Source organism: Corylus avellana, chromosome ca11 (assembly GCF_901000735.1).
Source record: "Corylus avellana chromosome ca11, CavTom2PMs-1.0".
Classification (NCBI taxonomy): Eukaryota; Viridiplantae; Streptophyta; class Magnoliopsida; order Fagales; family Betulaceae; genus Corylus; species Corylus avellana.
Window position 1 is genome coordinate 19,990,188 of NC_081551.1, and position 26,173 is coordinate 20,016,360.

General features: G+C 36.1%; 3 protein-coding genes across 5 annotated transcripts; all 3 read right to left on the reverse strand.

The window, feature by feature from the left end:
• Window positions 1-912: 912 nt before the first annotated feature.
• LOC132166437 (putative ABC transporter B family member 8) lies at window positions 913-9,039 on the reverse strand. Its single transcript, XM_059577253.1, has 9 exons — window positions 8,779-9,039; window positions 8,635-8,689; window positions 8,043-8,221; window positions 7,311-7,768; window positions 5,627-6,167; window positions 5,211-5,390; window positions 3,083-4,372; window positions 2,081-2,499; window positions 913-1,350 (listed from the first exon to the last, which is right to left on the reverse strand). The coding sequence occupies exons 1-9, from the start codon at window positions 9,037-9,039 to the stop codon at window positions 975-977; spliced, it is 3,759 nt and encodes a 1,252-aa protein (XP_059433236.1). The 3' UTR covers window positions 913-974.
• Window positions 9,040-15,682: 6,643 nt separating this feature from the next.
• LOC132166457 (uncharacterized protein C3F10.06c) lies at window positions 15,683-22,103 on the reverse strand. 3 transcript variants are annotated; one of them, XM_059577272.1, is made up of 7 exons: window positions 21,765-22,103; window positions 21,468-21,625; window positions 20,520-21,219; window positions 17,592-17,692; window positions 17,385-17,493; window positions 16,912-16,971; window positions 15,683-16,333 (listed from the first exon to the last, which is right to left on the reverse strand). In XM_059577272.1, the coding sequence occupies exons 1-7, from the start codon at window positions 22,057-22,059 to the stop codon at window positions 16,143-16,145; spliced, it is 1,614 nt and encodes a 537-aa protein (XP_059433255.1). In that variant the 5' UTR covers window positions 22,060-22,103; the 3' UTR covers window positions 15,683-16,142. The 3 variants fall into 3 exon arrangements, with proteins under 3 accessions (XP_059433255.1, XP_059433257.1, XP_059433256.1); XM_059577274.1 differs by having other exon boundaries at window positions 21,468-21,620; window positions 21,765-21,964; XM_059577273.1 differs by lacking the exons at window positions 17,385-17,493; window positions 17,592-17,692.
• Window positions 22,104-22,875: 772 nt separating this feature from the next.
• Window positions 22,876-25,242, reverse strand: LOC132165557 (senescence/dehydration-associated protein At4g35985, chloroplastic-like). The gene is made up of 5 exons (XM_059576179.1): window positions 24,451-25,242; window positions 23,844-23,977; window positions 23,575-23,741; window positions 23,319-23,403; window positions 22,876-23,186 (listed from the first exon to the last, which is right to left on the reverse strand). The coding sequence occupies exons 1-5, from the start codon at window positions 25,030-25,032 to the stop codon at window positions 23,015-23,017; spliced, it is 1,140 nt and encodes a 379-aa protein (XP_059432162.1). The 5' UTR covers window positions 25,033-25,242; the 3' UTR covers window positions 22,876-23,014.
• Between the last annotated feature and the right edge of the window lie 931 nt (window positions 25,243-26,173).

Below are 26,173 nucleotides of genomic sequence, written 5' to 3' on the forward strand. Positions count from 1 at the left end.
CGGCCAACTCAAAGCTATTAGCTCAGATGAGTAAAGGGTCGATCGGTTCCTGATTAAAGGACTGTTGAAGTTGAAGCCTGAAGGAAGCAATTTCATATAATCCTATGCTTCTCAAATATTTTTTTAACTTTATTCATATGGATTTTTTTTTTTTTTTTTTAATTTTACATTCACATTTTTTTTCCTTTTTTTAATACATTCACATTTACTTGTTTGGCAAATGATAGAAAAAGGCCTAAAAATCCCACCAATCCACTTCCATAAAATGGGATTTATTGACCCCTCATAGACTCATAGTCTTTTCCCTTATTAATTATAATAAATAGTCTCTTAATTAAATAGGCTGGTTTTATAATGGTTCATTTAGACTTTCTCTTAAAATTTGAACCACCATAAACCTCTTCAATTCTACAGACTAAATACCGCTGAAAACTTCTTCATTACAGCCCCTAAATTAATGCTCCTACATCAATGCATAGCTCCGGCGGTCTCCATGTCTCATTCTTCAACTCATTCGCTTCTCAAACACAATATTGTCGCGACTCACAAATGTTGAGTAATTATAACAAGTTCTTCGCCAACAAATGTTGTCTGCCTGGGTATAGTTAAATAACGGATTCATGTCCTCTGACATGTACATCTTTTTTGGATATGTACATATCGGAGGACGGGAATCCGTTATATGTAAATCTTTTGGGTATTTGTAGTTTATCTTTTTTGCAAATTAATTATTAAATTTGTAAGACGGTAGATCTCACAGATTCAGTAGTTGATGTCACAAACTAGGTTTCTTACCTATATCTAAGAGACTTAATTAAGACTGATTCCAAAAGTGAAAAAGAGCTATAGCCCATCATAGGGATATATAAATAACATCAACTTGATACAAAGTCCAGCTTTTCCAAGTGGGTGACAAGTTTTTCCATATTTTTTAAGCCCTAACATATTACATTACTTCAATGCACACCCCACCATCATATAGGTTTTCCAAGTGGTTGGCATGTTTGAAGGCTAGCAAGACTAAAGAAGGCACCCCGCTTGCTCTTGAGCTGAGCATAGGTTCCTTGCTCCACCACCTTCCCGTCCGCCACGACGGCGATCGAATCAAGCTGTTTTATCGTGTTAAGTCTATGTGCTACCACAATTGTTGTTCTTCCGACCATGATTCTGTCCAATGCTTCTTGAACAACTTGCTCCGATTGCACGTCAAGAGCACTTGTTGCCTCGTCTAGTAGTAGTACCGTTGGGTTCCTTATTATGGCTCTTGCTATTGCTATTCTTTGCTTCTGCCCTCCTGACAATTGCACTCCTCTTTCGCCGCATTCTGTTGCATACCCATCGTTCAGTGATCTACAACAAAGTAATGAGGTCAACATGTGGACTAATTAACCTTATCATATTTATCATATAAAACTAACAAACCTTCGTACTCCAAGTTTAATTAATTGTCCTTATTCAATCACCCATTAATTAATTGGTTGAAAATGTAATTGGATGTGATTGTGGGATATAGATTTTCAGTAATTTTGTAATCCAAACAGCAAATGTGAGAAAATTCTTATGAAACTCATATGTCCAAGCAGGTCTTCAACAATCCACCCATCTTTGAGCAAGTGGGTTTCATAATGACTTTCTCACATCTGTTGCCAAATTTCTAGCAATTCAAATAATAAATTATTGAAAATTTAAATCTGTGGTGTGATTGTTTTATGAAAATTTGCCTCCCAAACTAGACCCATGACAATTTCAAGAAAGACCAATTACTTCAACCCACTTCACAAATAACGGTTTGAAATGCTGAGTTGATGACCATTACAAAAAAGAATAATTTATTTAGTAGACTAATGTACAATTCTCATACAACTGAGATACAATGACAGTAAACATCAGCCATTAAATCAACACTTGTAAAAAAAAAAAAAAATCAAATATTGATTTTCACTGTCATGTCATCAAATTATATGACAATTCTATAATTAACAATCTACTATATATTTTTATTATCACGTCATTTCAATTATATAACAGTCGTATATCAGTCTAGCTATTAAATAACATTACTCTTAACGAAAATACTTACGAGATAAAACCATGAGCGTTGGCAGCTCTAGCAGCCTCAACCACCTCATTCTCCGACGCGTCGAGCTTCCCGAACAAAATGTTGTCACGGATGGTGCCGGCATATATGACAGGCTCTTGGCTGACAAGCGCGGTATGCCTCCTGTACCATTGAATATCTAGTTCTCTTATGTCCACCCCATCTACTCTCACGGACCCCCTCTCAACATCGTAAAACCTTTGAATCAATCCGATTACCGTTGATTTCCCCCCTCCACTTTTTCCAACAACTCCAACACTCGTGCCCGCTTTCACCTCCAAGCTAAATTGGTTCAACACCAAGGTCTCCGGACGGCTTGGGTATGCAAAATCAACCTTCTTCATCTCTATCCTTCCACTTATTTTCTCCAATTTAATTCCACGATTAATGTCTCCCCCATCCTAAATGAAAATGAAAACCAAAACAAATAACATCAATTTTGTGTCATACTTTTAAGCTGGAATTGACTGTAATATTATTTAGTAAACTATCAAACAACTTGACCACTTATCAGTAAAAATCAATATCATCTAGTTTTATGAAACTTGTAAATAGATCGAAGGAGTAACTTTACTTTAAACCCATGAATTACTACGAGATTTGACAAGCCCCCTCAAACTTAAAAACCTCTCAATTTGAACCCCTGAACTTTTAATTGCAATCAATTTGAACTCCTCTGTCAGATCAATTTTAAACATGAAAAGTGAGACAATGAATACACTTATACTCCTGATTTTTTTATAAAATTTCAAATTTACACTTAATTCCAAATTACAATAAATAAAAATAAAAATCAGGGATATTCTGGTCTTTTTAGGTATTTCCATTAGAAGTTAACGGAGGGATTCAAATTGACTACAATTGAAAGTTTAAGGGTTCAAATTGAGAAGTTTTAAAATTTGAAAGGCTTGTCAAATTACGTGGTAATTTAAGAATTTAAAATGAAGTTACCCGTAAATAGAATTAGTCCAACGAGTTACTTACATTATAAGACCCTGGAATTAGGGACTGGCGGTCAAGAATCTTGAACACGGATGCAACCGCAGCGGCGCCCTTGGCTATATCAGAGGTCATGCTCCCAGCGTCGGCAATAACCTTCCCGGTGCTCACCAATATGAAAAACGTCTTGAACACATCGCCGGCGGCTATCTCTCTCTTTTCCACTAGCGTACCTCCGTACCAAAAATCCAAAGCCCATGACATAAATGTTAGGCACTGAGCCGACCCCATCCCAATCCCGGCTAGCCATGACTTCTTCCTCGCCTCCTTCCTCGGCGCTTCCTGTGCTTCATCAAACAATTGAAGAACCTTTCCCACGCTTCCGAATGAAGTCACAATTCTGTGATTATACACTGCCTCCACGGCAATCTGGGTACTTTGATTTTGCGCCTTTACAAAATTTGTTGAGCTGCTGGAGAGCAAAACCTTTCGCGTATAAAAGCATAGAATTGTGAGAGGTTGAACCGCGATCATGACAAGCGCTAGCTTCCATGCCACAACAAGCCCCATGATCATTGCAATGGTCACCGCCGATGTGGTTTGGACGATCAAAGAAACTCTGTCTGCGACAAGGGATTTCACCATGGAAGCCTCGTTGCTCAATCTTGAACATAAGGCGCCGCTGGAGTTTTGCTCTTCATCGAACCAAGCCGTTTCAAAAGTCAATATCTTCTCGAGCATTCTCAGTCGTATTCTCTTCGTCAGCCGCTCTCCCATATAAGCAAAATTGTAGTGCTGCAAGAGGTTCATTGTGATGGAAATGAATGTAAGTAAAGAGAAAATGAGGGAATATGTGCGGATTCTGGCGCGCATTTCTTCGTGGCTTTCTGCAAAGAAAGCCGCTATCATGCCTCCTATGGTTAAGGCATAAACGGGTTGGACTGCCCCGAAAGCTACAGCGGATAAACTTCCGATCAAGCCTTGCTTCCATTCTGGAGCGTTCAAACAGAGAAGCCGGAAAAAGTAAGGCGTCGGGCGAGATATTACAAGAGATGGGTTATCGACGGTCAAGGGTGATTTTGAGAAAACTATAGGGCTTGATCTTGCGGTGCTAAGCCGGCTAGCACTGCTTCTTGCGACTGAAGAAACGCGCACTTCAGAGCTTTGGTCTTGGTCGTCGCAGCTGAATTGTCTCTGTAGTTTTGCTAGTTTGGCATAGTGACCATTTTTTCGGTTGATGAGGTCGTTATGTGAACCTATTTCGATTATGCAACCGCCACCAACTACTGCTATGAGGTCTGCATTTCGAACTGTAGAGAGCTTATGGGCAACCACCTGATTTTAATCAACAATAATAGTTAGTTACTAATGCAGGGTGATATATATATATATTATCTAACAAGTGGTTCACATTACACTTATTACGTCCGCCACAAAGATGTGAAATTAACAAGCATTTCACATTACACTTATTATGTCCGCCACTAAGATGTGAAATATGTTATCGCAGTTCATATATGACACATATTTCTATAAAATGGGGATTATCACATGAGTTTGTAAGCTATGGCAAAACCACCTTGATGGGTGGAGGGTTATGATGCAACCCCAAATTTCTTTAAAAATCCATAAAATATATATTTTTATGAGTATCCCCATTGTAAAATTTATTTTTGCACCTCCCCCTAATATATACATATATATTAACTTTTGTTCCCCATCCTTCAAGTTCTAATTCTATTTTTATTTGTAAGAAGATTATAGTAAAAAGTTGTAGTACCTCGAACATTTTCCTATGAGGTTAGGTGTGCATCAATCCCATTGATACTTTTATTGTTACTCTGTGTTCCATTTTCTAGCAAGAATCAAAAACTCACATGCAATTTCCCATAAATTTCAGAATGCATGTCATTTTTTCTTTTACTTTTGTCTTTGTCACCTAATGTAGTGCATAATGTTAAGAAGAAACCCATCTAAATTTGATGATCATAAACACCAATTTCCTTAGTTCCCTTCATCCAAAAGGGAGAAGAAAGAGAAATCCTATTAATTAATCAGTTGGTTGTAATAATATCTTTTATCTTTGAGTGCTTTAGGTATCGCTAATTGGAAACCGAAAGAGTAAAGATTATTCTAAAAGACAAATCATGAATATTGGAAGTGGGTAAATTACCAGGGTGGTTCTTCCCATGGAGGCTTGATCAAGGGCAGTTTGGACCAATACTTCTGATTCGGAGTCAAGGGCACTTGTTGCTTCATCAAGTAGGAGAATCACAGGGTTCTTGATGATGGCTCTGGCTATAGCAATTCGCTGCTTTTGTCCGCCTGATAATAATCCCCCTCTTTCACCAACCTGCAGCCACAATATCTAAGATTATACTAATACTATTCTTAATCTACTTATTATAAAATTCAATACAGAATTTGATCAAGAATTATGAGATAATATGATAGTGAAAATTAAGCTTTGAATCAATACTGGTAAAAAAAAAAAATGAATGGTTGATTTTCACTAGAATGTAACCTCAGTTGAATAGCAGTATTGCTGTCCACTAAATTATATTACTACGTGATAACTAGCATACCCACCTTTGTTTCATATCCTTCGGGAAGTTGCCTAATGAAGTTATGAGCATTGGCAGCCGTGGCTGCAGCCATGACTTCATCCATGGTGGCATCAAGCTTACCAAACCTTATATTGTTCACTATTGATGTCCCAAATAGTGCATGCTCTTGACTAACAAGTCCCATTTTCCCTCTTATCCATTTCAACTGTAGTGACTTTATATCCACACCATCAATTCGCACTATTCCTTCATCTGCATCATAAAATCGTTGCACCAATGCAATTGCTGTGGATTTTCCACTTCCACTAGCACCAACAAGAGCAACAGTTGTCCCTGCTCCAACTTTAAGATTGAAATCTTTGAGAACAATAGAATCTGGACGAGAAGGGTATGTGAATTTGACACACTCGAATTCTATTTCTCCCCTAATTTTGTCCAATACAAGTCCTTTAGTATTTTCACCATCAATTAAGGGTACCCGGCTGATCCTATCAATGATTCGTGTAGCAGCAACTGAGGCTTCGGTGAAGTACTTCACATCTGGAAGCGCCATGCCAAGGGATCTGCATTGCATTCACCATTTTGGTTAAAAGATGTCACTATACGTTGACTATATTAGAAAGAAAACTGTAATATATTCAGTAGGGGAGTGCTTGATGCAAACAAGTATATAATATATAACCATAAATCAAAATATATTAGAAATGTAAATCAAATAGGATTTATTCGGTATCTTAATACTATGCCAGGTGGTATCAGAGCAATGGTCCTGCTTGCACAAATCAATACGCTAAACATAAGTTGTTTTACAAGGAAAAATAATTTGAAGATATTACAAGGTGGTATCAGAGCAATTCGGCTCTGCAAACCTTAGGAATGATTTCAACTAGGACATTAGTATATAAGCATGTGCTACATTCTCGTTTTACAAGCTTAACCCTAAGGCAATTAGGATGACTCCTTATTCGAGTGGTATGTATGAGGGTAGCCGACACAACCACACCACCGTGTGGGCTATATGTACAAGTATCCTATCTTTAGTGAGTAACCCAAGGGGTGCCTTGGGCAATCAAGTAGGGTTCCCAATATATTGAACATTTCTTTGTGGCCGCGCACGGGGGTGTACCATAAGGTTCAATGAGATGCGCCAACCTTAACCGTATGAAGGTTAATTGCATCTGTGGACGTATGTATGAGGATAGCCGACACAACCACACCACGATGTGGGCTATATGTACAGGTATCCTATATATCTTTAGTGAGTCACCCAAGGAGTGCCTTGGAAAATCAAGTAGGGTTCCCAATATATTGAGCATTAATTTCTTTGTGGCCACGCTTGGGGGTGTACCATAACCGGCCTTAACCATACGAAGGTTAATTGCATGTATGGGTATAGCCAAGGGGAAGGGTTATCATGATGTAAATGCATAGTAGTAGTGCTCCAAAGTTGTTTTAATTAAGAGCTAAAATAATTTGGGGGTGTTGCAACAAATTAAAGGTCCTATATGTTACTTAAAAACTAAGTTCTAACCCTAGGCATACACCCTCATGCAATAAGCTCAATCAGTGAGCCTGTAATTTAGGAATCTTAAGTTAATTAGGCTTTACTATGATCTAAAATTTATACTAGATCTCAAAATAACCAGAAATTAATATGCTTCAAGAGATATGCATGCAATGAAAAAATTGAGCAAGAAGCCACATACAGTCCACTTAATATGAAGGAGATTCCAGCCGCATAGATCCTTCCTCCACTTTCACCTTTGTACATAATCAAATGACTTCCGTACCAAGCGAGAAGAGCCCATATTGCAAAAGAGAGCCCTGTACTTCCAACAGCCAATCCTTTGGCAATGCCTTGCTTAATTCCCAGGCTGCTTGTTCTATCCAATATTGATGAATATTTCTCAACAATTATCCTCTCTGCAGTGAATGAAAGAACTGTTTTAATGGAGCTCAGAGCCTGCTCAATGATGGTGTTTGATTTGCTGTACTCCTCGTAGGACTTCTTGGACAGATAGAGAAGATATTTGCCATAAATTATTCCAGGTATAATTAGAAAAACTAGTGTTGGGAAGGCTACTAAAGACAGCCTCCAAGAAAAGTAAGTGGAGAATGCAAGCCCTGATAAGAAAACTGATGAGTGCATCAAAAACTTGGGCGCCTGAAATTAAAATAAGAAACAACAAAGAATTTTGAAACAAGTTAATTAATTTTTCTGTATTGATTTTTCACTGAGAAAATTAACTACACATTGATATGTACATATAGATCTTGAACATATATGTAATTAGGAGATACATCAAGAACGAATAACCTTCAAATCAGCTGTCATCTAATTAATCACTTTCCTTTTAAAAGATATACATGAAAAGTTGCATTACAATGTTTTCCGTTTTTCGAATGGAATGTTTAGATATAACATGAGATTCTTTTACCTTTTCACTCAGAACTTCTTGTATGAGAGAAGTATCTTTTGATATGCTATTGATGATCTCTGCAGTAGTTGCTTCTTGTGAATCAAAAAACCCAACTTCTTGTCGGAGAACAGCTTCCAAATACTTGTAACGAATTTTCAGCACCTGTCGCTCACTGGTTTTGCTCCAGCAGTAACCTTCTGCAACCATTAACTATTTCTTTAGTCTAGAAGCCACCTTAGTTATATATATATATATCTCTCAAATGAGGCAAGGGCCGGTTTGATAATTTTAACGATGACCCAAAGAAAATTAAATTGGTCCTTTCGTTTTAGAAGGTAATGTATATTCAAAGAGTAATTTCTTATTTTTTTTCCAATTACCTATTTCAAGACTAGGGCGTTCTAGGGTTTCATAAAATGACCATTTTTTTTTTTTTTTTCATTCTGTTAAATATGGCGGATGTCTCCTTATTCCACTACAAACTAAACTAAATCGAGAGATACTATTTGGAACAGAATGGGGACTAATTTAATTTGCGATAAATAATACCAAACACCACATTGTCCTCAGAAAGCAAAGCAAACGAAGGTAAAAGTTATTTCGAAATTACCCATAAAAGCCGCCACCATTACTGCTAATCCCAAGTATACGAAGTACAAACTGCACTGTTAACAGAACCCGAAAAGAGGAAATGAGAGAGAGAGAGAGAAAGATAGAAAGATAGAGCGAGAGAGAGAGAGAGTTGACAACTAACCTTTTCAACCTCGTCCATGAAATTCCCATGATTTTGTTGGGTCTTATTACCATAACCCAAATTATTCATGAGACGGCTAGCAAAGACCAACAAGCAGTTTGTAGAGATGCCATCCCCAATAGCACCAATGGTACCAAACAACATCAACATAATATCAACCCAATCAGCGTATCTGAAAATTATGGCTGTCGAAATCTTGTCCTTCCTTCTCAATATCGACATCCCTCCTCTCTCCAACTCATTCTTCCCTGGAGAAGCCATTAATTGTACCTTTTAAAAAACCTCACTCGAGTATTTGCAAGAGGAAAAAGCAAAAGGTTGTGCATATATATATACAAAGACTTAAGTTGCTCAAAGAAATGGTCTTTATATAAATATATAGGGATAGATGATGACTCGTGATTTCCATGAAGCAACCTTTATATCATAAGCATTATGCATGTGGGGCTGTCCTGTACTTAAAGATATATAGTCTTTTTATGTTTTGGTGGTTGTTACTTTCAATAACATGAGAGCAAGGGGTAACCCATTTGTAATGTTCAAGAAAGATGACTATGACCAGTACTACTGGCCAATTGGCCATTTTTGTTTTTGTGCCCTTTCTTTTTCTTTTCCTTCGCTTAATTTAGTTGTTGTGATCTGAGATCACTTTGAAAACATGTCCTTTCATGTCGGCTTTGTTATTAATTATTGAAACCATGCTATTATAAAAGATCCATTATTAATGCTAGCCTACACGAGCCTATTTCGAAAAAACTCATATTAATTATTTCCTCTAATCCAAGGTCCGAGAGAAAGAGTACAAAAAAAGGAATTTAAAAAATAAAAAATTGGGCCTAAGTCGATAGTAATTCTTCTCAAAGCTTGTAAAATAATTTATGTCAAGATTATAATTAATTAAAAATGCTGGCCGGTGGTTGGTTAAAGGACATTAATTAATCTAGCTATAATTTTCCCAATTCTGCCATACTTAATTAATTTATTATATTATTATACGTGAGAGAGAGAGAGAGAGAGAGATTATCATGGCTGAGAGTTGTGAAATTTCCGTAAAGCATATTCCTCTATCTTTCCAGTGAGCTGCATGCACTGATGATTCTGTTCTCATCCCACTAGCCATGTCCCGAGTTGGATTTGCTGGACTCATTCTCTCTCTCTCTCTCTCTCTCTAAATAATAATGAGCATAAAAATATATTTCGATGGTTTTGTTCCATTATTTTCTCTCTCTCATTATCTTTCTTAAACTTTATTAATTTGCGAATATAGGACGACTCTCTCTTGCGAGATATCGAGCCCTACTCATAGATATTTTGACGTTTCCCTTCGCGTTTCCTAGAATGCATGATAATAAAGTTTAATTACAAACCAATAACATATCTTTTTTTTTTGCATTATAAGGTACCTTTGCTCTTTAACGTATATAACCTACCTATATAATCAAATATTTCCTGTAGATATGAGGTGATTTCCATGAGATACGAGATCTCCGTGACATATGAGATCTTTCTTAAACAATCCATCACATATATAATGTAGTACCAGTACTTTATATATAGTTTATGCCATACTCTAACTTTGTTATTCCTTTACTTTCTTTCCTCTTTTGGCATATTTAGTGATACAAAGCAATGTCACTATGAAGTCCCTATACCTCATACCTTACCCCAATGTAGATGCATAAGCATCCCTTCTCTCCAGCCATGAATACATATTCCAAAAGTACTATAGACCTGTTATTAAGTTTGCTCCCAAAAAAAAAAATTAACTTAAGCTTTTGAGATAAATTAATAGTGTTTAATATAGTATTAGAGCAAATGTTCTAATTTGGGCCCCCATCATGGGCCGGGGGTGGTAGCGAGCCACCCCCCTCCCCTTGGCAGCCACCCATCAATTTTTTTTTTTTTTTTTTTTCAAAAAAAAATAATTTTTAAGTTTTTTGGTGTGTGGGTGAGAGAGAGAGGGAGAGGCATACTCCATATCAAAGTGTGGAATTGTCCATCTTATAAGCGCGTGTTGAAAAAATGATGATGTGGGAATAATAGTGGAAGCAATATAGAGAATAAATACAAATAACTTACAGGTGGTTCGATGTTAATTAGACACGTACGACCACCACTCAAAATACCCCTAAGGGCTACATTGTGCTCATTATCTTGATTTGTCTACAATACAAAGGTCATTATTTATAGGATAATGTCTAAATACAATTATTGTAATCAAATCCCCTTAATTTGATTACAATCCCAATATATGATTACAATCAACTCATAAATAGAGAATATTTGATAATAGCATAATTATGGAATATACGAAAAATATTATATATTTTCTATATATTCTAACATAATTTAGAGCGTCAAATTCTCAAAATTTAGTTAGTGTTGTTTAAACTATTCAAATGACACCTTCTAAGGGTGAAACTAGAATTTTTGGAGAGGAGGGAAAAAAATGGTGGGTCCAATTTCATAAAAATACCTAAAATTTAGAACAATTTTTTAAAAAATTTATGACGTTTTTTAAATTTCAGGTGCCCCGAACCCCAGTGCTAGGGGTGGCTTTGGCCCTGATTTCACTTGACCCTGCATTGTCATTCAGATTCGAGGCAGCAGTGTTTTGCTATGTTTTGCATTCTTTTCCCGATCTTTATCTTATCAGAATTAAAATGAGTCCCACATCTCCATCCAGAGGCCAGGTTTTGGATGCCATTACCATGATAAGAAATCGGTAGATTCTCATTCTCTAATCTGATTTTTGCATCAAGCAATGGATTGTTTATTAAAATATAATTAACTTATTCATTGGGTGATATAAATGAATTTCACGATTAAGGAATGGCATGTTCTAATTTGCTACGTCAGAATGGCACTTGGCGTGTCTGGCCTTTTTCCACTACATCCGGACTATTCCCACTTCCTATAAAAATGTATCAAAAGAGAAGAATATTTGCACATATTCCTTTATATATATATATATATATATATATATATATATATATATTCCTTTCATTTTCCATATACATGCAATGATATAATATATTTGAGAAGTAATATACATTGAATTTGCCCACACGCTTTTCCTCGTCCATTTTAGTATTTTACACGTCCATGAATATGTTGTGATTAATTCAGATAAAGTGTCTGTAATTTTTCTCAATCGTTAAACGCACGTTTAATCTTTTATATGGGAGAAACATGGATGCCACGTCCGGCATTTTAGCCATAAACCAAGCTAAAGTAGCTCACGTAGGTTATAGGTTTGGGCAAAAGTAATTAAGGCGTGCTATTTTCAATTAGTGGGGGATTAATAAACAATTATATTTGTGAGACAATGTGGAGGTATCACTCTCCTTGAACAAGCCTAATTTATTTTCCGAAACTAGTCAAAGCCATCAGCCTCGCAAAGCTCGTCACAGCACTCATGAGTCATAAAATGCTTTTTATTACGCATGTGAATCATGTGCATCAAATATATTTGTATCTGTCTAATCTAGTACGGACACATGGGAAATGTTCAAAAGCATTTTATATATATAGTAACCAAAGGACGCCATGTTTTGAGACAGGCCGGCCGCTGTTTCCGGGAAAATCCCGAAGAGTGTTTCAAGTTAAAGGCTTAAAGCAGCCACGACTTGGAGATGCGTGAATTGTGATCGAATCCTCATCGATCAGTTGGGTTGTTAAAAAAGAAAAAGGCTTCTTTATGTATGTCTCTAACAATAACACGTGATTTTACAAAGAACTTTATCATTAATCACGATAAGAGAAACTAAGATAAAGGAAGAGTACACGTACATCAGTAACATCACCCTTTTGAAGTGGTTTTTGAACCAAAATTTGATTCTGCAATGTAGTTGTGGTTTACCAACAACCATCGATTATGTTTTGGATAAGAATAAAATTACTTTTCACATTCATTATATAGTTTAAGTGATTTTACTTTTGTTTTTGTTTTTTTTTTTTTTTTTTTTAAGTGATTACTAAATTGAAAAGCTACTTGAAATATGTCACGTCAATCAGTATAAAATATGTGTAATAAATAAGTGTGAAGAGTAACATTATTCTTTAAAAAAAGTTTTGAGTAATGTTATTTAGCAAATTGTTATGCAACTGAGATAACGTGACAATAAAAATCAGCTTTTGAATTTTTATCTTTTTAAAAATGCTAATCCAATGGTTAATTTTTACTAACACATTATCAAGTTGTATGGCAATCATATAGTAGTATATTAAATAGCCTCATATACTATAAAGTCTTCTTTTTTTCTTTTTTTTTTTTCAAAATTAGGTTTGATAAATGTTTGTCTTTCTCGAATCTAGTTTATTAAACTCATGTATGTTCTTAAAACTATTAAAAAACATATGTAAAAATCACAAATTTTAAAGACATGCGTCAATCTAATTGACCGAATTAAAAGAACATAACTTTGTCCTAATGCTTTCAAATCAAACTATGTTTTCTCCTGATCATTACGTGGTAACTGGTAAGGGTGGGGCAGCAGGGCATACAATGACTATTTCACGATTTACCCATTAAAATAATATATATCAACTTTGTTGAGTAACAACAGACAAAAATATAAACTATCAAAAAAAAAAATTTTAATTTATATTAAACAAAGATGCGTGCACTTGATTAATTTTAACTTTATAATTAGAAAGTGGATTCGGAGCTGTGGTGGGCCCTGCTCTCTTTAAACTCAGGCCGCTGATTTAGCTTGTTGGCACTGTTTAATACGTGTATAAAGTTCTAAGGAAAAGGTAGGCATTTAGATTGGATGGGTTGGTTGGTTAACTCTTAATTTTTTATTTTTTTATTTTATTTTTTTTTTTTTTTTGTGTGTGCGTGTGTCAAGTAAGAATGACTATGAAAGGTTCAAAAAAAAAATTTCACTTTCAAAGAGGAGAGAATATAATATTAAATTACAAAGCTTTTAGGTCATTTGGATTTTTTTTTTTTTTTTTTTTGAAATGATTTTAGGTCATTTGTTAGTTTTGAATAATATTGCATGGTGATGCCATTGATCACATAGTTCATCTCATATCATATCATGAATACCAACAAAAGATGTAGGGAATGACATCAAAAGATGGATATCTATGATGATTAAGTTAGTATGAAAGGTTGATGAATTTAGTGATAGAATTAGAAATTTAAATTTGGAGTTAAAAAATATTGGGAAAAAAAAAACAATATAGTTTGGAGGGGAAAACATGGTAGGGCAAGGACAGAACTAGCATTTGGAGTTTGGAGGGGCCAAACTAAAAATTAAAAGAAATTGGGAGAGTAAAATTCTACTTATAAAAGGATTATAAGAGCATTTTAGAAAAAAAAAAAAAAAAAAACAAAAACAAAAACAAAAACAAAATTGGGGAAAACATGGTGGCTCGCGGAGCTTCAACCACCCCCTAAACCACCATGTTATTTCGCTTCTGTCCTTGGGTGAGTCCTTTTCTTAGAGAGTAATAGAAAATGAGAGTAATAAGGATGGTACAATATGATCTGTGAATGTGCATGGGTTGCATATCCTCTTATGTGAAGGGCCTATGAATGATGTACAATTTCGGCAAGGTGTAATTAGGTGATAGGGTGTGGCATTTGGCTAAGCGTGATGTCTAATCTGTGTTCTCTAGTGAGGCGTGCCATTGGCCAGGTGTCTCTTACTGAAGGAGTATCATCTTGGTCAAATGCGACACCGAATTTCTTGCATGCTTGTCAAGCTACAAATGTTATCAAGTATTGTGTTGGACTATGCGCCCGCTGACAAGTTAAGGATATCGCCTATTTTTTCACTAAAAATAACGGGATCACTAAGATGAAGCTATGGGAAGTTATATAATACGCCATCTTCTAATTGTTATCTAAGGAGTTGTTGTGTTGGCTTTCTTGGCTCATTAGAGCTTGTGACTAGGACCTGACTCCCCAGTTTTAGGCCATATTTTCAATTTGGGCTAATCGGGCGGATACTCCATATATAACATTATATATATACTTTTTTTTTCCAATGTAAAAAAAAAAAAAAAAGATGAAACTAGCATGAATATTTGATTGTCACAACTTGCAAAGACAATGAAAGCTGCATTTCACTGTAAAATAGAACGTTAACATCAAATCACAGGACCTAGATATTAAAAACATATTTATCTCTCTCTCTCTCTCTCTTTCTTTCTTTTCTTCCTTTTGGTAATATAATCTTCTTTGTCAAGATGAGCATACATAATGTTGCTTTTGTGTGGAAAAGACACTTGACTTATCAATCATTCTAAAGCAGAATCAAACGGGCCAAGGAGGTCCACCATTTTTATTAGTGCAAGTGGAAATGAGGGTCCAATTATGGATTACCATGCTGTTTACTTTCTTACTTACATTCTGTTTTTTATTAGAGAAATCTCTTTCTACAGGGAATTCAAAAAGTTTTGTACAACAATAAAATAAATAAACAATTATAATGCTATGGCCATAACATTGACAGAATAATGCTATGGCCATGCAGAATGTTGGATGAGATCCTGCCCTAGTGAATGCCCACCCCATAAAACCTTACACTGGGACCAGCTGCAGCAGCTCCAGAGCTTTGACCACTTCTTTTTCTTTTTTCTACATAATTATGAGAAGGAGATAGCATAATCATGCCAATTATGTGCAATTTATTCAGCTTTTTAGATGAGTCTAGCTTCCCTCTTTCTTCTTTTGTTTGTTTATGCTCCTTTCCTTGGCATTAAGGTAAAGTTAAATCAATATAAAGCCCTAAACTAGGGCTTTAAGCGACAAAAGCCAAGTGGTAAAAAAAACAAATTAAAAAATTAAAAAAAAAAAAAATCATCTAGAGTTATATTATATAGCAATCCTCTTGTGTAATGAGTAATAGAAAGAACAGTAGCAATAGAAAGCCTGCTTTCAAATGAGTGATACAGCAATCCTCTTGAGTTTTCAACCAGAAAATTTAGGTCATTGTGTAATGAGGTGAAACAATTAGATGGAAAATAACATTGAACTTGGCTCAATCCTAGTGGCTAAAAAACAACCCTCCAACCTTGTTTCCATTGGGAAAAATAATACATAAAATTGAAGGGAGAAAAATATGTGCTCCAACTGCAACACAAAACTGGCAATAAAAATTGTTCTTAAAAAATACTTCAATATGAACAGCTCAACCATACAAAGGTTTAGATACTGAGGGGGCATTGGCCAAAAAACTCAAACCATATCAGCATATGTTAGCTCTGAGGTGGCTTTATGGGGGTGATCAAGATAAATCTGCAGCACAAGCTTATGGGGAACCCTGTAACTTGCAAAAATTTAGAATATATTCATTATTTACCCAAGCAACTACTTCTGTAGGCTTTGGAGAGACATTTTGAGAAAATTATTGCATGTCTGGGGCTGTCTGAGGCTCTGAGCCGCCTCTTCCACCACTTAGAAAACCAAAAACTTGCTTCAAGTTTCCTCTGGATGGCCGAGCATTTGTTGCAAATTTACAGATATATACGAGTCGTCGTCGCATCTCCCATTTAGTAATACATGTCTCATTGAAGGATTTCCCATTGTCGAAGGTTCCTAAACATGAAAGTTTGAATTTAGAAAATACTCGAGCATAGAAAAAGATAGCAGTTACTCCATACATCAATCATTATGGGATGTTAGTAAAAAATGGTTAAAGAATACTTATAGATAGAAAAAAGGTCACAACAATACAATGGAAGACCATGCTTAAGACAATCAGCTAGTTTGCAGAGACATGATTGAGGGATATGCACACCCAATGAATCCATTGGTGAAATAGAAAAAAATATATATATCATGAGAAATTGCCCTTCAACCATGAACATTGGCTGGGCAATTTTAGACATCTCTTTCAGGGCCTCACAGTATAGATGCTTAGCAAAGGAAGGATGCACACTATCTACCTATTGTACCACATATATGTATTGAAACTGTGTTCAATGCTGATGCCCATTGGGCTTTGTAGCCAAGAAATGTTTCATTTTGAGTTTTTTAATTAATAAAAAAGTTGCTTATCTGGGAAAAAAGAAAAAGATAGTAAAAAGAGTGAAATAATTGGATTTTATTCCAAAAAGGAATAGGCTATAAATGTTAAAAATATATTGAACTTGTTGCAAGATAAGGTAACGCACCTCCATCATTGAATAATGATGTCAAGATAGCAAGACAAACGCACACACTTATATCTTCCCCTGAAAAGTGAAGATACATGAACATGTTAGCAACCAGGAATTTGGGAAGCCGATGTAAACAAAAAAAGTTCCATTCAATTTTCTTAGGGCTTGATCATACAGAAGTTCAGAAACGGCTAAGTTAAAATAAGATGGTCTGCAGAAAATGAGATCTGAACCAAAATAAAAACAGTAACAATATAACACAACACCAACACTAATTTGAAGAAACAAGGGAATAATGTTCTTTAATTTCTATAAGAGATCCTGTAAATAACAAGGAAAAAAAAAAATCATTGTAAATGATTACAACGAAAAAATAAAAGTACACTTGCGCTTAGTTAAAATAATTTCATGTCCTTAACTTGGCACATCTAATACCATTTTAATTAGTAAATACATAATACCCCTAGTGAAGAGAAATTAGTCTTTACCGTCATGGCAACATACGAGAAGTGTCTTTCCTTGGCTAAGATTCAACTTCGCAAAGTTTACCGCAGAAGGAAGATTGCTTAATAAGGAAAACCGATCCAATTTTGACGTCTGGCCAATAAAAGCCAAAGTAAGCAGAATAACTTTCAAAATTAAAAATTAAAAAAACAAAAACAAAACAAAACAAAAACTTATCCTTTTACTCGTACCACTATAGGAAGATGCAAATACGCTTCAGCATCTGAAAGACTGAGAGAGATAGACTCTCGATCACAATTCAAGATGCAATCAACATTAGACACATTTGCAGCTGCACCAAAGAATATAAACTAAAGGGTGAGCCAAGTGAAAATTAACAGGTTATGAATTACTGCTTAAATAATTTTGCAGGAGAAATACAATAGGAAAGAGAACAAATAAGTGTAATATGAATACACAATAAGCATAGCACCTGTATCTAGAGACCATAAAACCCAATTACGAAGATGAACAGCAACCCAACACAAAGGATATGTTCATAAGCATAGAAATCTAGAAGGATAAGGTGAGATGAGGCACGGGGGGATAGGGGGTTGTTTCACCAAACCATTCTATCAGCCGGCGTTTTCAACACAATATTTACTGTCCACTATTGATGCATTTCCACATCATATATCATATCCATGTTCAAAACTTAGGATAATGCAACTACTGAACTTCCTATGATTCTAGTCCAGCGAAGAAAATAGTGCTGTATATCTAACTTGATGGCAAATTGTGTCCATAAGGCATTGCTTGGTCCATTTTTCGAAGAATGAAATCTCATTATACTACAAACACCTAAATTTTCTTTGTTTTTTGATTGCTGGGGTATCTGGGGCTTCGCCCCGACTACATCCCCCGGAAACCAAGCAAAAGAAAGGGAGAATATAAGGATTTCCACCATTATTTTTTTTCATAAATAATTAAATCTCATAAAAAGCACAAAGGGGTGTGACCCAAGTACATGGGAAGTATAAAAGAGAAACACGCAATTAAGAAAAAGAAGAACACAACACAAATTGAGAAATTCTAAGAAATTAAAAAAAAAATGAGAATAGTTGTAAGCAAACATCCAAACACAAAAGATGTAAACATAATGGCTTTAAACTCTATCACCATCCTCTCATAATCTTCGAAACTTCTAGCATTGCGTTCTCTCCAAATACACTACATTAAACATAGAGAATCTTCCAAGCTTATATATTACAGTGGCTTTCGAACTGGCCTCTTCAACAAGTCAACAGTTCCACCACCCGTTGGGCATTGAGACTTGACCCACTCTATCCCAAAAAGAAGAAAGTATCAATACCCATATCTCTAGCTACTTTGCAATGGAGTAAAAGATGATAAATGGTTTCCTTACTTACACATACATCATCAATCCACCACTATGATGTTCCTCTTTCTCAAGTTATCTAAAGTTAAAATCTTCCCTAAAGTTATCGTCAATATAAAGAACGCCACTCTCAAACAAGCCTTATTTCTCCAAATGCTCTTCCAAGAAAAATGAGAGCAAGGGCATAGAAAAAAGATCTAACTTCAAACACCCATATTTTTCGTCGTAGCACAACATCATAACCACTTCTCCAAAAGAACTCAGTCAAGAAGAAGCAAATTTCTATCCACCAAACCACCTGAGAATATCTTTTTTGAAAATATGGAGTATAAATCTTTGGCCAACTTACCAGATGGAATTTGAATTCATCACTGACTTCACCCCACAAGAAATCCCACTAATGTTTCCCAATACAATTAGCAACACCAACAAAGATGGGGAAAAGGGACAAATGATAAGTAGGAAAATTAGAAAGAGTACTTTTAATCAAAGTGATCCTACAACCCTAAGACAAATAAAGCTGCCTCCAACTAGCCAAACGACATTCCATCTTCTCAATGATACCATCCCAAATTTATTTTGCCTTTAAAAGAAGCCCCCAACGGAAGACCGAGGTACTTCTTAGGCAAAGAGAAAACCTTACAATCATGGATACGAGCCAAGCCTTCAACATCGTCCACGGTGCCAATAGGAACTAAACCTGATTTAGCCAAGTTAATTTTCAAACTTGAGACAGCTTCAAAGCATAAGAAAAGACTGGTTTGGAACAGTGTGAGGGATGCCTTGGAGCAGGCATTTCGTTGCTCCAAGGCATGGAAACTACATGTTATTTTTTTTCCACTAGATTTTGTTTTAGAATATATTGGACCCCCCTTAGACGAACATCCTGACTTTGTCTCTGTGTTATTGGATCTTTATTTGTAGGTTTTATAGTTATTTAGTTTGGGCTTTGTAGTCCAAGTCATACTAGGATTAAGTTTAATATCTGGAAATATTGATGTAACACTTTTAATTTAATAGAGAACATGAGAATTTTGCAGCAATTATGCTTGATATATATTTGATGCAATTCTTCTTAGATGTGTGGTGTCGAGGAAATCCAAGGTGTGATGCCCAAAAATAACTCTGCTTTTGCACCAATTCTTTTGCTAAAGTTCTCCTCATAAAACCCTAAGCCCCTCATCCATCAAACAACTTCCAAACTACCCGAGAATTAATTTTACTGATCTCAGGACTGTTCACAGCACCCTAAACAGCAGCTCAAAACTTGGGTCTTCCTCATCGTTCCACCTCCAAACCCTACATTATTCCTTGCCTTGTTTTTTAGAAACCTAAATTCCCTAACTTTTATCTACCTTTACCACTATAAAACCCTCATCCTAGCTCTTTCTAAACCCTACAACAAGTTACTGTTCAGAACCTGCTACGACTTTGCTCCCTTCTTCCAGCCCCTTTAAACCCTTCAAAATCCAAACTTTTTGACTCGATTTGAACCATAACCCTAGAAACATCCAGTGCCTGCTGACTGCTGTCTTAGATCAGATTTGGTGCAAATCGGCTTTGTCCTATGCCAACTTTCTTTCATTTCCTGTATTAATTTATGGTTAAATATTCTTTTCCCTTTTTGAGTATGTAACTCACCATAAATGTTCAAAGGTATGAAACCATAAAGCACACTAACTTCATATTGTGATGAACAAAGTTTTGGAAATCTAAGAAACCAGCAATAGTGGGTGACAAAAACAAAAACAAAAAAGATGATAATGTTGATTTAGCATACCAGGTTGGGATGTGCCAACTGCAAGATTTGTTGAACCCAGCCAAGAAATTGCACAATCTTCATCAGAAGACTTGATATCAATTTCAATGTGTGAGATATCCAACGGTAGTGGCACTTCTCTGTTTGAAAAATGAACCGAGCTCTCTAACAACTTTGGGGCCTTCACTGTGACCTGAGGAGCATTTTGTCCCCTATGGGCACGATATACTCGATCCTTTTCAACTATATCTGCTACCTTCTGATTACACAAATCAGGTCCAGAGTTTATAAGATCATAGGCATGATTCCAGAAAAGATTAGGTGATAAACCCCTTGCCCAGCTTTCTTCATCATCTCCTGCTCCTGCTATATAATTCCAGCTAAACTCTGAGGTAGACCTGTGTTGAATTACGCCACTTGAGGAAGAGGCAGTAAGAAGTATAATGGGTGTGAAATCCCATGAATCATGGTCAGGCACCTCATTTAACCAGATGACGGATTTTTGCGAAATCCATAAAGGGCGTAAGGGCTTTTTCAAGCAGAATGCTAGAGAGGCAATATCAGCACCACTTGCATTTAACTGTTTAGTCCACTCTTCTAACCGATCCTCAATAGAGGCCTTCTCTGTTTCAGAAACCCAGAGGGGAAGATGCAAGGAGCAGTCCCAATCAAGAGCGACCCCCCTTATACTTTCATCATCCTGATGAGAAGCATTTGACTCCTGTTCAAAATCAAGCCAGCACAAAGAGAAATGGAATATGTTTATGACTTGGGAGCATTACTGCCAACTTAATGCATAAGGGGAGAATGATATCAATAGGTAAATGCTATGCGCAAATCAACCTATGCATACTCATCTTGCTAAAACAATATAACAGGAATCTCTCAGAAATAAACACAAACTTGAAAAAGGAAAAGACAAGCCCAAATTCTCAAACTTTCATTAAACTAAATTATAGCAGCACTCACCCGATTCGTTTGAGCCGCAGTATCAAGCATACTGTTCAAATGATTGCGAATGCACCGATTCAGAACACAAGTCCAAATGGGTATCGTCTTTGACATGCTGTCGGGAAACCGTTTCCCTCTCCTAGTGGAATCAACTATAATACACCCTCCCTTCTGTCCTACCCATTAAAAACAAAACATATAAAATTGCCAACACCAACACAAAAGCAAGAAAAAAAAAGTTCGAAAAGATTTCAAATTTGCTTCAATTGGGACTCCGAATATAGTTAAGGAACAACAAGAAAGCTAAGCTTATACCGGCGAGGTGAGCGACGTGGAGGTTGAGGCGAGAGGTGCTGAAGGACCAATTGTTGGTGTGGCCGTCGGTGGACTTGAAGTAACAGGTGGAGTGGAACTTGGAAGAGTACCAGGAGCCGCACCGGAGGTTCGCGAGTAGAGGGAGGTCCGGCCATAGCTGGGCGATCTCGCCGACGAAGATGGAGTCCTCGTAGATCGATCTCAGAGCATTGTACAGCGTATTATCTCTCTTCTTTATGCTCCTCGCCGCTCTGTATATGCTCAGATTCGTCGTCGTCGGGGTGCAGTCCTCCATGGGTGTTTCGGGCGCGCAAGAGGTGGTTTGGTCCGTTTGGAACAAGATAGTACTAGGTTTTTACTTTTAGTCTGTTGGGAAGCTGCCACGTTAAGCTTTTGTCATGTCTTCGGGAAGCTTAAGGAGTCAGAACAGCACGTGAGCTGTTTATTCGGGCGTCCCTTATTAGTGGGCCTGTTTCTTTTATTTCGTGGGTCTGCTGTGTTTCTTGTCCATCTTGAAGAATCAGGCCCCGAGTTGTGCAAGCCCATTTCGGCCCCACGCTTAAATGTTGTTAGAGCTTTTTCATTTTCATCTTGCTTGTCAAAATAAGCCAAATATTAAAATTGGATCAAAATGAATTATATTGGGTTCAATAAAATGCTGAAATATGAAAAATAATTATTATTATTATTATTATTATATTGGATTCAAATATGAAAAAAAAAATTCAAAATTGAGAATAAATTTGTTGAACCGGATGTGAACGGTCTTAAGGTCGTGTTCTTAGTAGGGTTATGGTTTTATTGTTATTTAAGCCTTGAATTATTAATGAAAACGCAAGACAGAATTGCACTTTAGGGAGATTTTTTTTTTTTTTTTTCCTATTCAAATGAGGAAAAGGATTAGAAGAAAAAGTTTAGAGAGGTTAGCTATCCCAAAAGTAGCATTGTTGCAAACACTTGCATCAAGTGCCAGATTTGTTTAAGCATTCAAGTCTCATTCTCTAAACCTTAACCAAATTTTAGCTAGAAAATCCGATATTTCTATTTTAACTACTACTTTTCAAATACACCCCACATCTCACTCTCTAAGACTAGCTTGATAAACCATGTCAAGAACAAGAGGCACAATTGCACACATACCATTCATTACCAGCCATATGGGAAAGAACCAAAAAAAAAACATTAATTCTGAGTTGCAAACAAATGACAATTAAGGCATTGCTTCACATATTGTTGTTGGCCCTTAAATCTTAATATTTTCTGCTTCTGTCCTTTGCAGTAGTATTCATGAGTACTCCCGTGGTGACAGATGATGCTGGATTGATGGCCTTCCGTATCTTGAAAACATTCCAAGCTATGCCGCAACAGTGCCCTGCAGTTGCAATCACCTCCCCTGTGGCCTCCCCTGCACTTTCCCCGAACCTGGTGCTCAAGAAATAGGATATATATATAAAGTTACAGATTGAAGTAAAAATGTCACAAACCACAAGAAGTCAACAGCAGTATAGATGGTATATGAGATAATGTAGAATCAATGTATTTGTAGGTCAGTACCTGTTTGAGACCATTCTAGTTGTAGCACTGGTGGTGGCAGAAAAAGCTTGTTTCTCAGCAACTTCAGCTGCATCCAGCACCTTGTCTGCAGTTGGTAGGACGGAATATAAATTAAATGATTAAATTCATTAATTTTTATTAGTTTAAGCTTTTAGGATAAACGTTGATTTAACATAGTATTAGAACAAATATCCTAAATTTGAACTTTGTCTCCGTATTTCGATTTAAAAGATATATAAGGATTAGAACTACTTACTGACAGCATCGAGTGAAGCTAAGATGATCTCTCCTGGAACCATGTTAAGGAATGCCTTCCCCGCTTGGGAATTAACCACGGGTTTCATCACTGTTCCAGTGGCAAAGCTAATACCATCAAGCATGGATTTGCTTATCTTTTCTGTCATCTTGGACATCTTTCTCACTCTGAGTCATAATTAAGCAACAAAAAGCACACAAAAAAAATACTTTAATGGTCATGTTTGCATAACATTATTATAATCAAACTGTTCATATCATTTGGGATACCGTTTTAAGCCTTTGTTGCTTCCGCTCTTCTTTGTGGGACCAGTACTTGTGGTGTTGCTCTTACTTTTTCTTGCCATGGCACCATTTTTCTCCTCTGCAGCATTGATTAGAATCATTTCTCCTCCTTTTTGGACCTGCAGTACTTTTTCTCACTCTTTATGTCTGGAATGGCTCTTACTTTTCTCTTTGGCAAGTAAACCTAATGATTTATAATGTAATGTTGTGGTTCTAGCTAGCTAGTAGCAAGAATTATGTAAAATCTCCATCTTAGAGCTCGTTTGAAATAGCGTTTGATGGACCTTAAAGTACGTTTAATACTCGAAAAGTTCATATAAAGAAAAAAGTATTCGTTTCGTAAAAAAATTAGAAGCGTTTTTAGGTTCAAAAAGCTTAAAAATTGTAAAAAAAAAAAAAAAAAAAAAAACTATTTTTAACTTAAAAATTATATTTCTAAACGTAAAGATTACTTTCTAGCTATCTTTTCGCTTCATCTTGAAATTAAATATTTGGAGAAAAATTATAAGCAAGAATTTCATGATAGGTATTACTTAAACGTGTTAAAGTATTAATTAAACGAAGAAAGGAACCATAATTTAACGAGACGGACCTGATTGATGTAAGCATTGCTACATATGAAGATCCCCCTGACAATCTGACCAGTCCCCCCTGCAATTGCTCTGGCCAACATATTATTATAATCATCCATCCTGGGAGCAAACTCTTTCCAATCGGTATTTTTGTTTCTAGACGACGCCGGACACGAAAAGCACGAGTGGTCCTTCAAAAACGAGTCCAGAGAACCCAGGCTGCTACCTTCAGACTGCTCGGAAAAAGTGACTCCATAGCTGAGAGGATCGCCATCTTTCATCGGCAAAGTGAATAAATAGTGGAGAGCGTTAAGCTTCACAACCGGCTCATCTTTTGTCAAAGGCCACTGTAGATCCTCGCCAACCCTTACGATGGTGGCAAGAGAAACATTGTCGTCGGAGATTCGAACAAGCGTGAACTCGCCGCTTGCGAGCTCTACAGCTTCTCCTTCTTCCATCAGATGAACTCTGCATCCTGCTGGGATCCGCACAAGAACCTCCTGTCTGGTGTTTTTGGGTTCTGGGTATGCAGAAAAACCTCCCGAGGAGGAACCTTTCATGGGAGACGAGGCTTTGGAGCTGCGGAAACTGAAACAACCCATCTATGCTGCTTTCTTTGGTTCCAAGCAACTGTTTGTCATGTAAAAGGGGGCAGGACAAGAAGAATACTTGAAGAGGAAAAGCAGTGATTCCGTGTTTGTAGCTTTATTCTATCCCTATTAGGCTATTCCTGATGAACTTTCGGTGGAGGAAAAATGAGAGCATATATGCATGACAGACTGTCTGTCGTCGTTGATCCTCACAACAATGTGAACCCAAGACTTAACTTTAAACTAGAAAAGAACTTAAAAAGACTTAAATTACTGCTCGATTTAAAAAGATATTTTCAAATTTCATAATTAAAACCTTTCAATTTTACTCTTCAAACTTTCAATTTGATACAATTTACTGTCTACATTCTTCGGTTGGTTAGTGATTAAATGGCTTTCATACCCTAAAATTTTTATAAAAGTTTGAATTTAGTCTAGGGTAATTTAGTCTTTTTAATGCTTTTCATTAAGGTTTAAGGGCAAAAGTTGACACATCTGGCTTACATGATGTTATTTTAACATGTATATTGTACTTTAATCAAGGTCAAGATTGAATTTTAAAGTTGACTTAATTTTAAAAACTTTTAATAAAAGAGAGAAAATGAAGAAAATTTTTGAGAAATTCAATATTGACCATTGATTAAACTACAGTATACATATTGTTATTAAAATAACAGAGCTTTTTGCTCTGTTTGTAAGAGTTTTAGACTCACGACTTTTATCAATAAATCAGTATGATATGTTTAAAAAAAAAAATTTGATAAATGATCGATTGCATTAAATTAAAAGTTCAATGGTAAAATTAAGAATGTTTAAAATTTGTGATAGTCGTATCTTAATTGAGAGGTCCTGAGTGAAGATATATATTGCTTTAAACTATTACTGCCTAGAAAAACCACACGATGATTAGACAAGGGCAGGGGTAGCTCAGCTGTCGGCAAGCGTCTTTTTTAAGCAGTGATTCATGAGTCTGGAGGCTTCCTAGCTAGTATAAAAAACTCAAGGAATTTGTTATGAAGAAAATAAATATCTTCATAATGAATGATCATATTGATAAAGTTGTTCCTTATCTATATAACAAGATTGTGAAGAAAAAAATATCTTCGAAGCTGGACTCATTTAATATCGTGATTTAGCTCCATGTTTTGGGCCA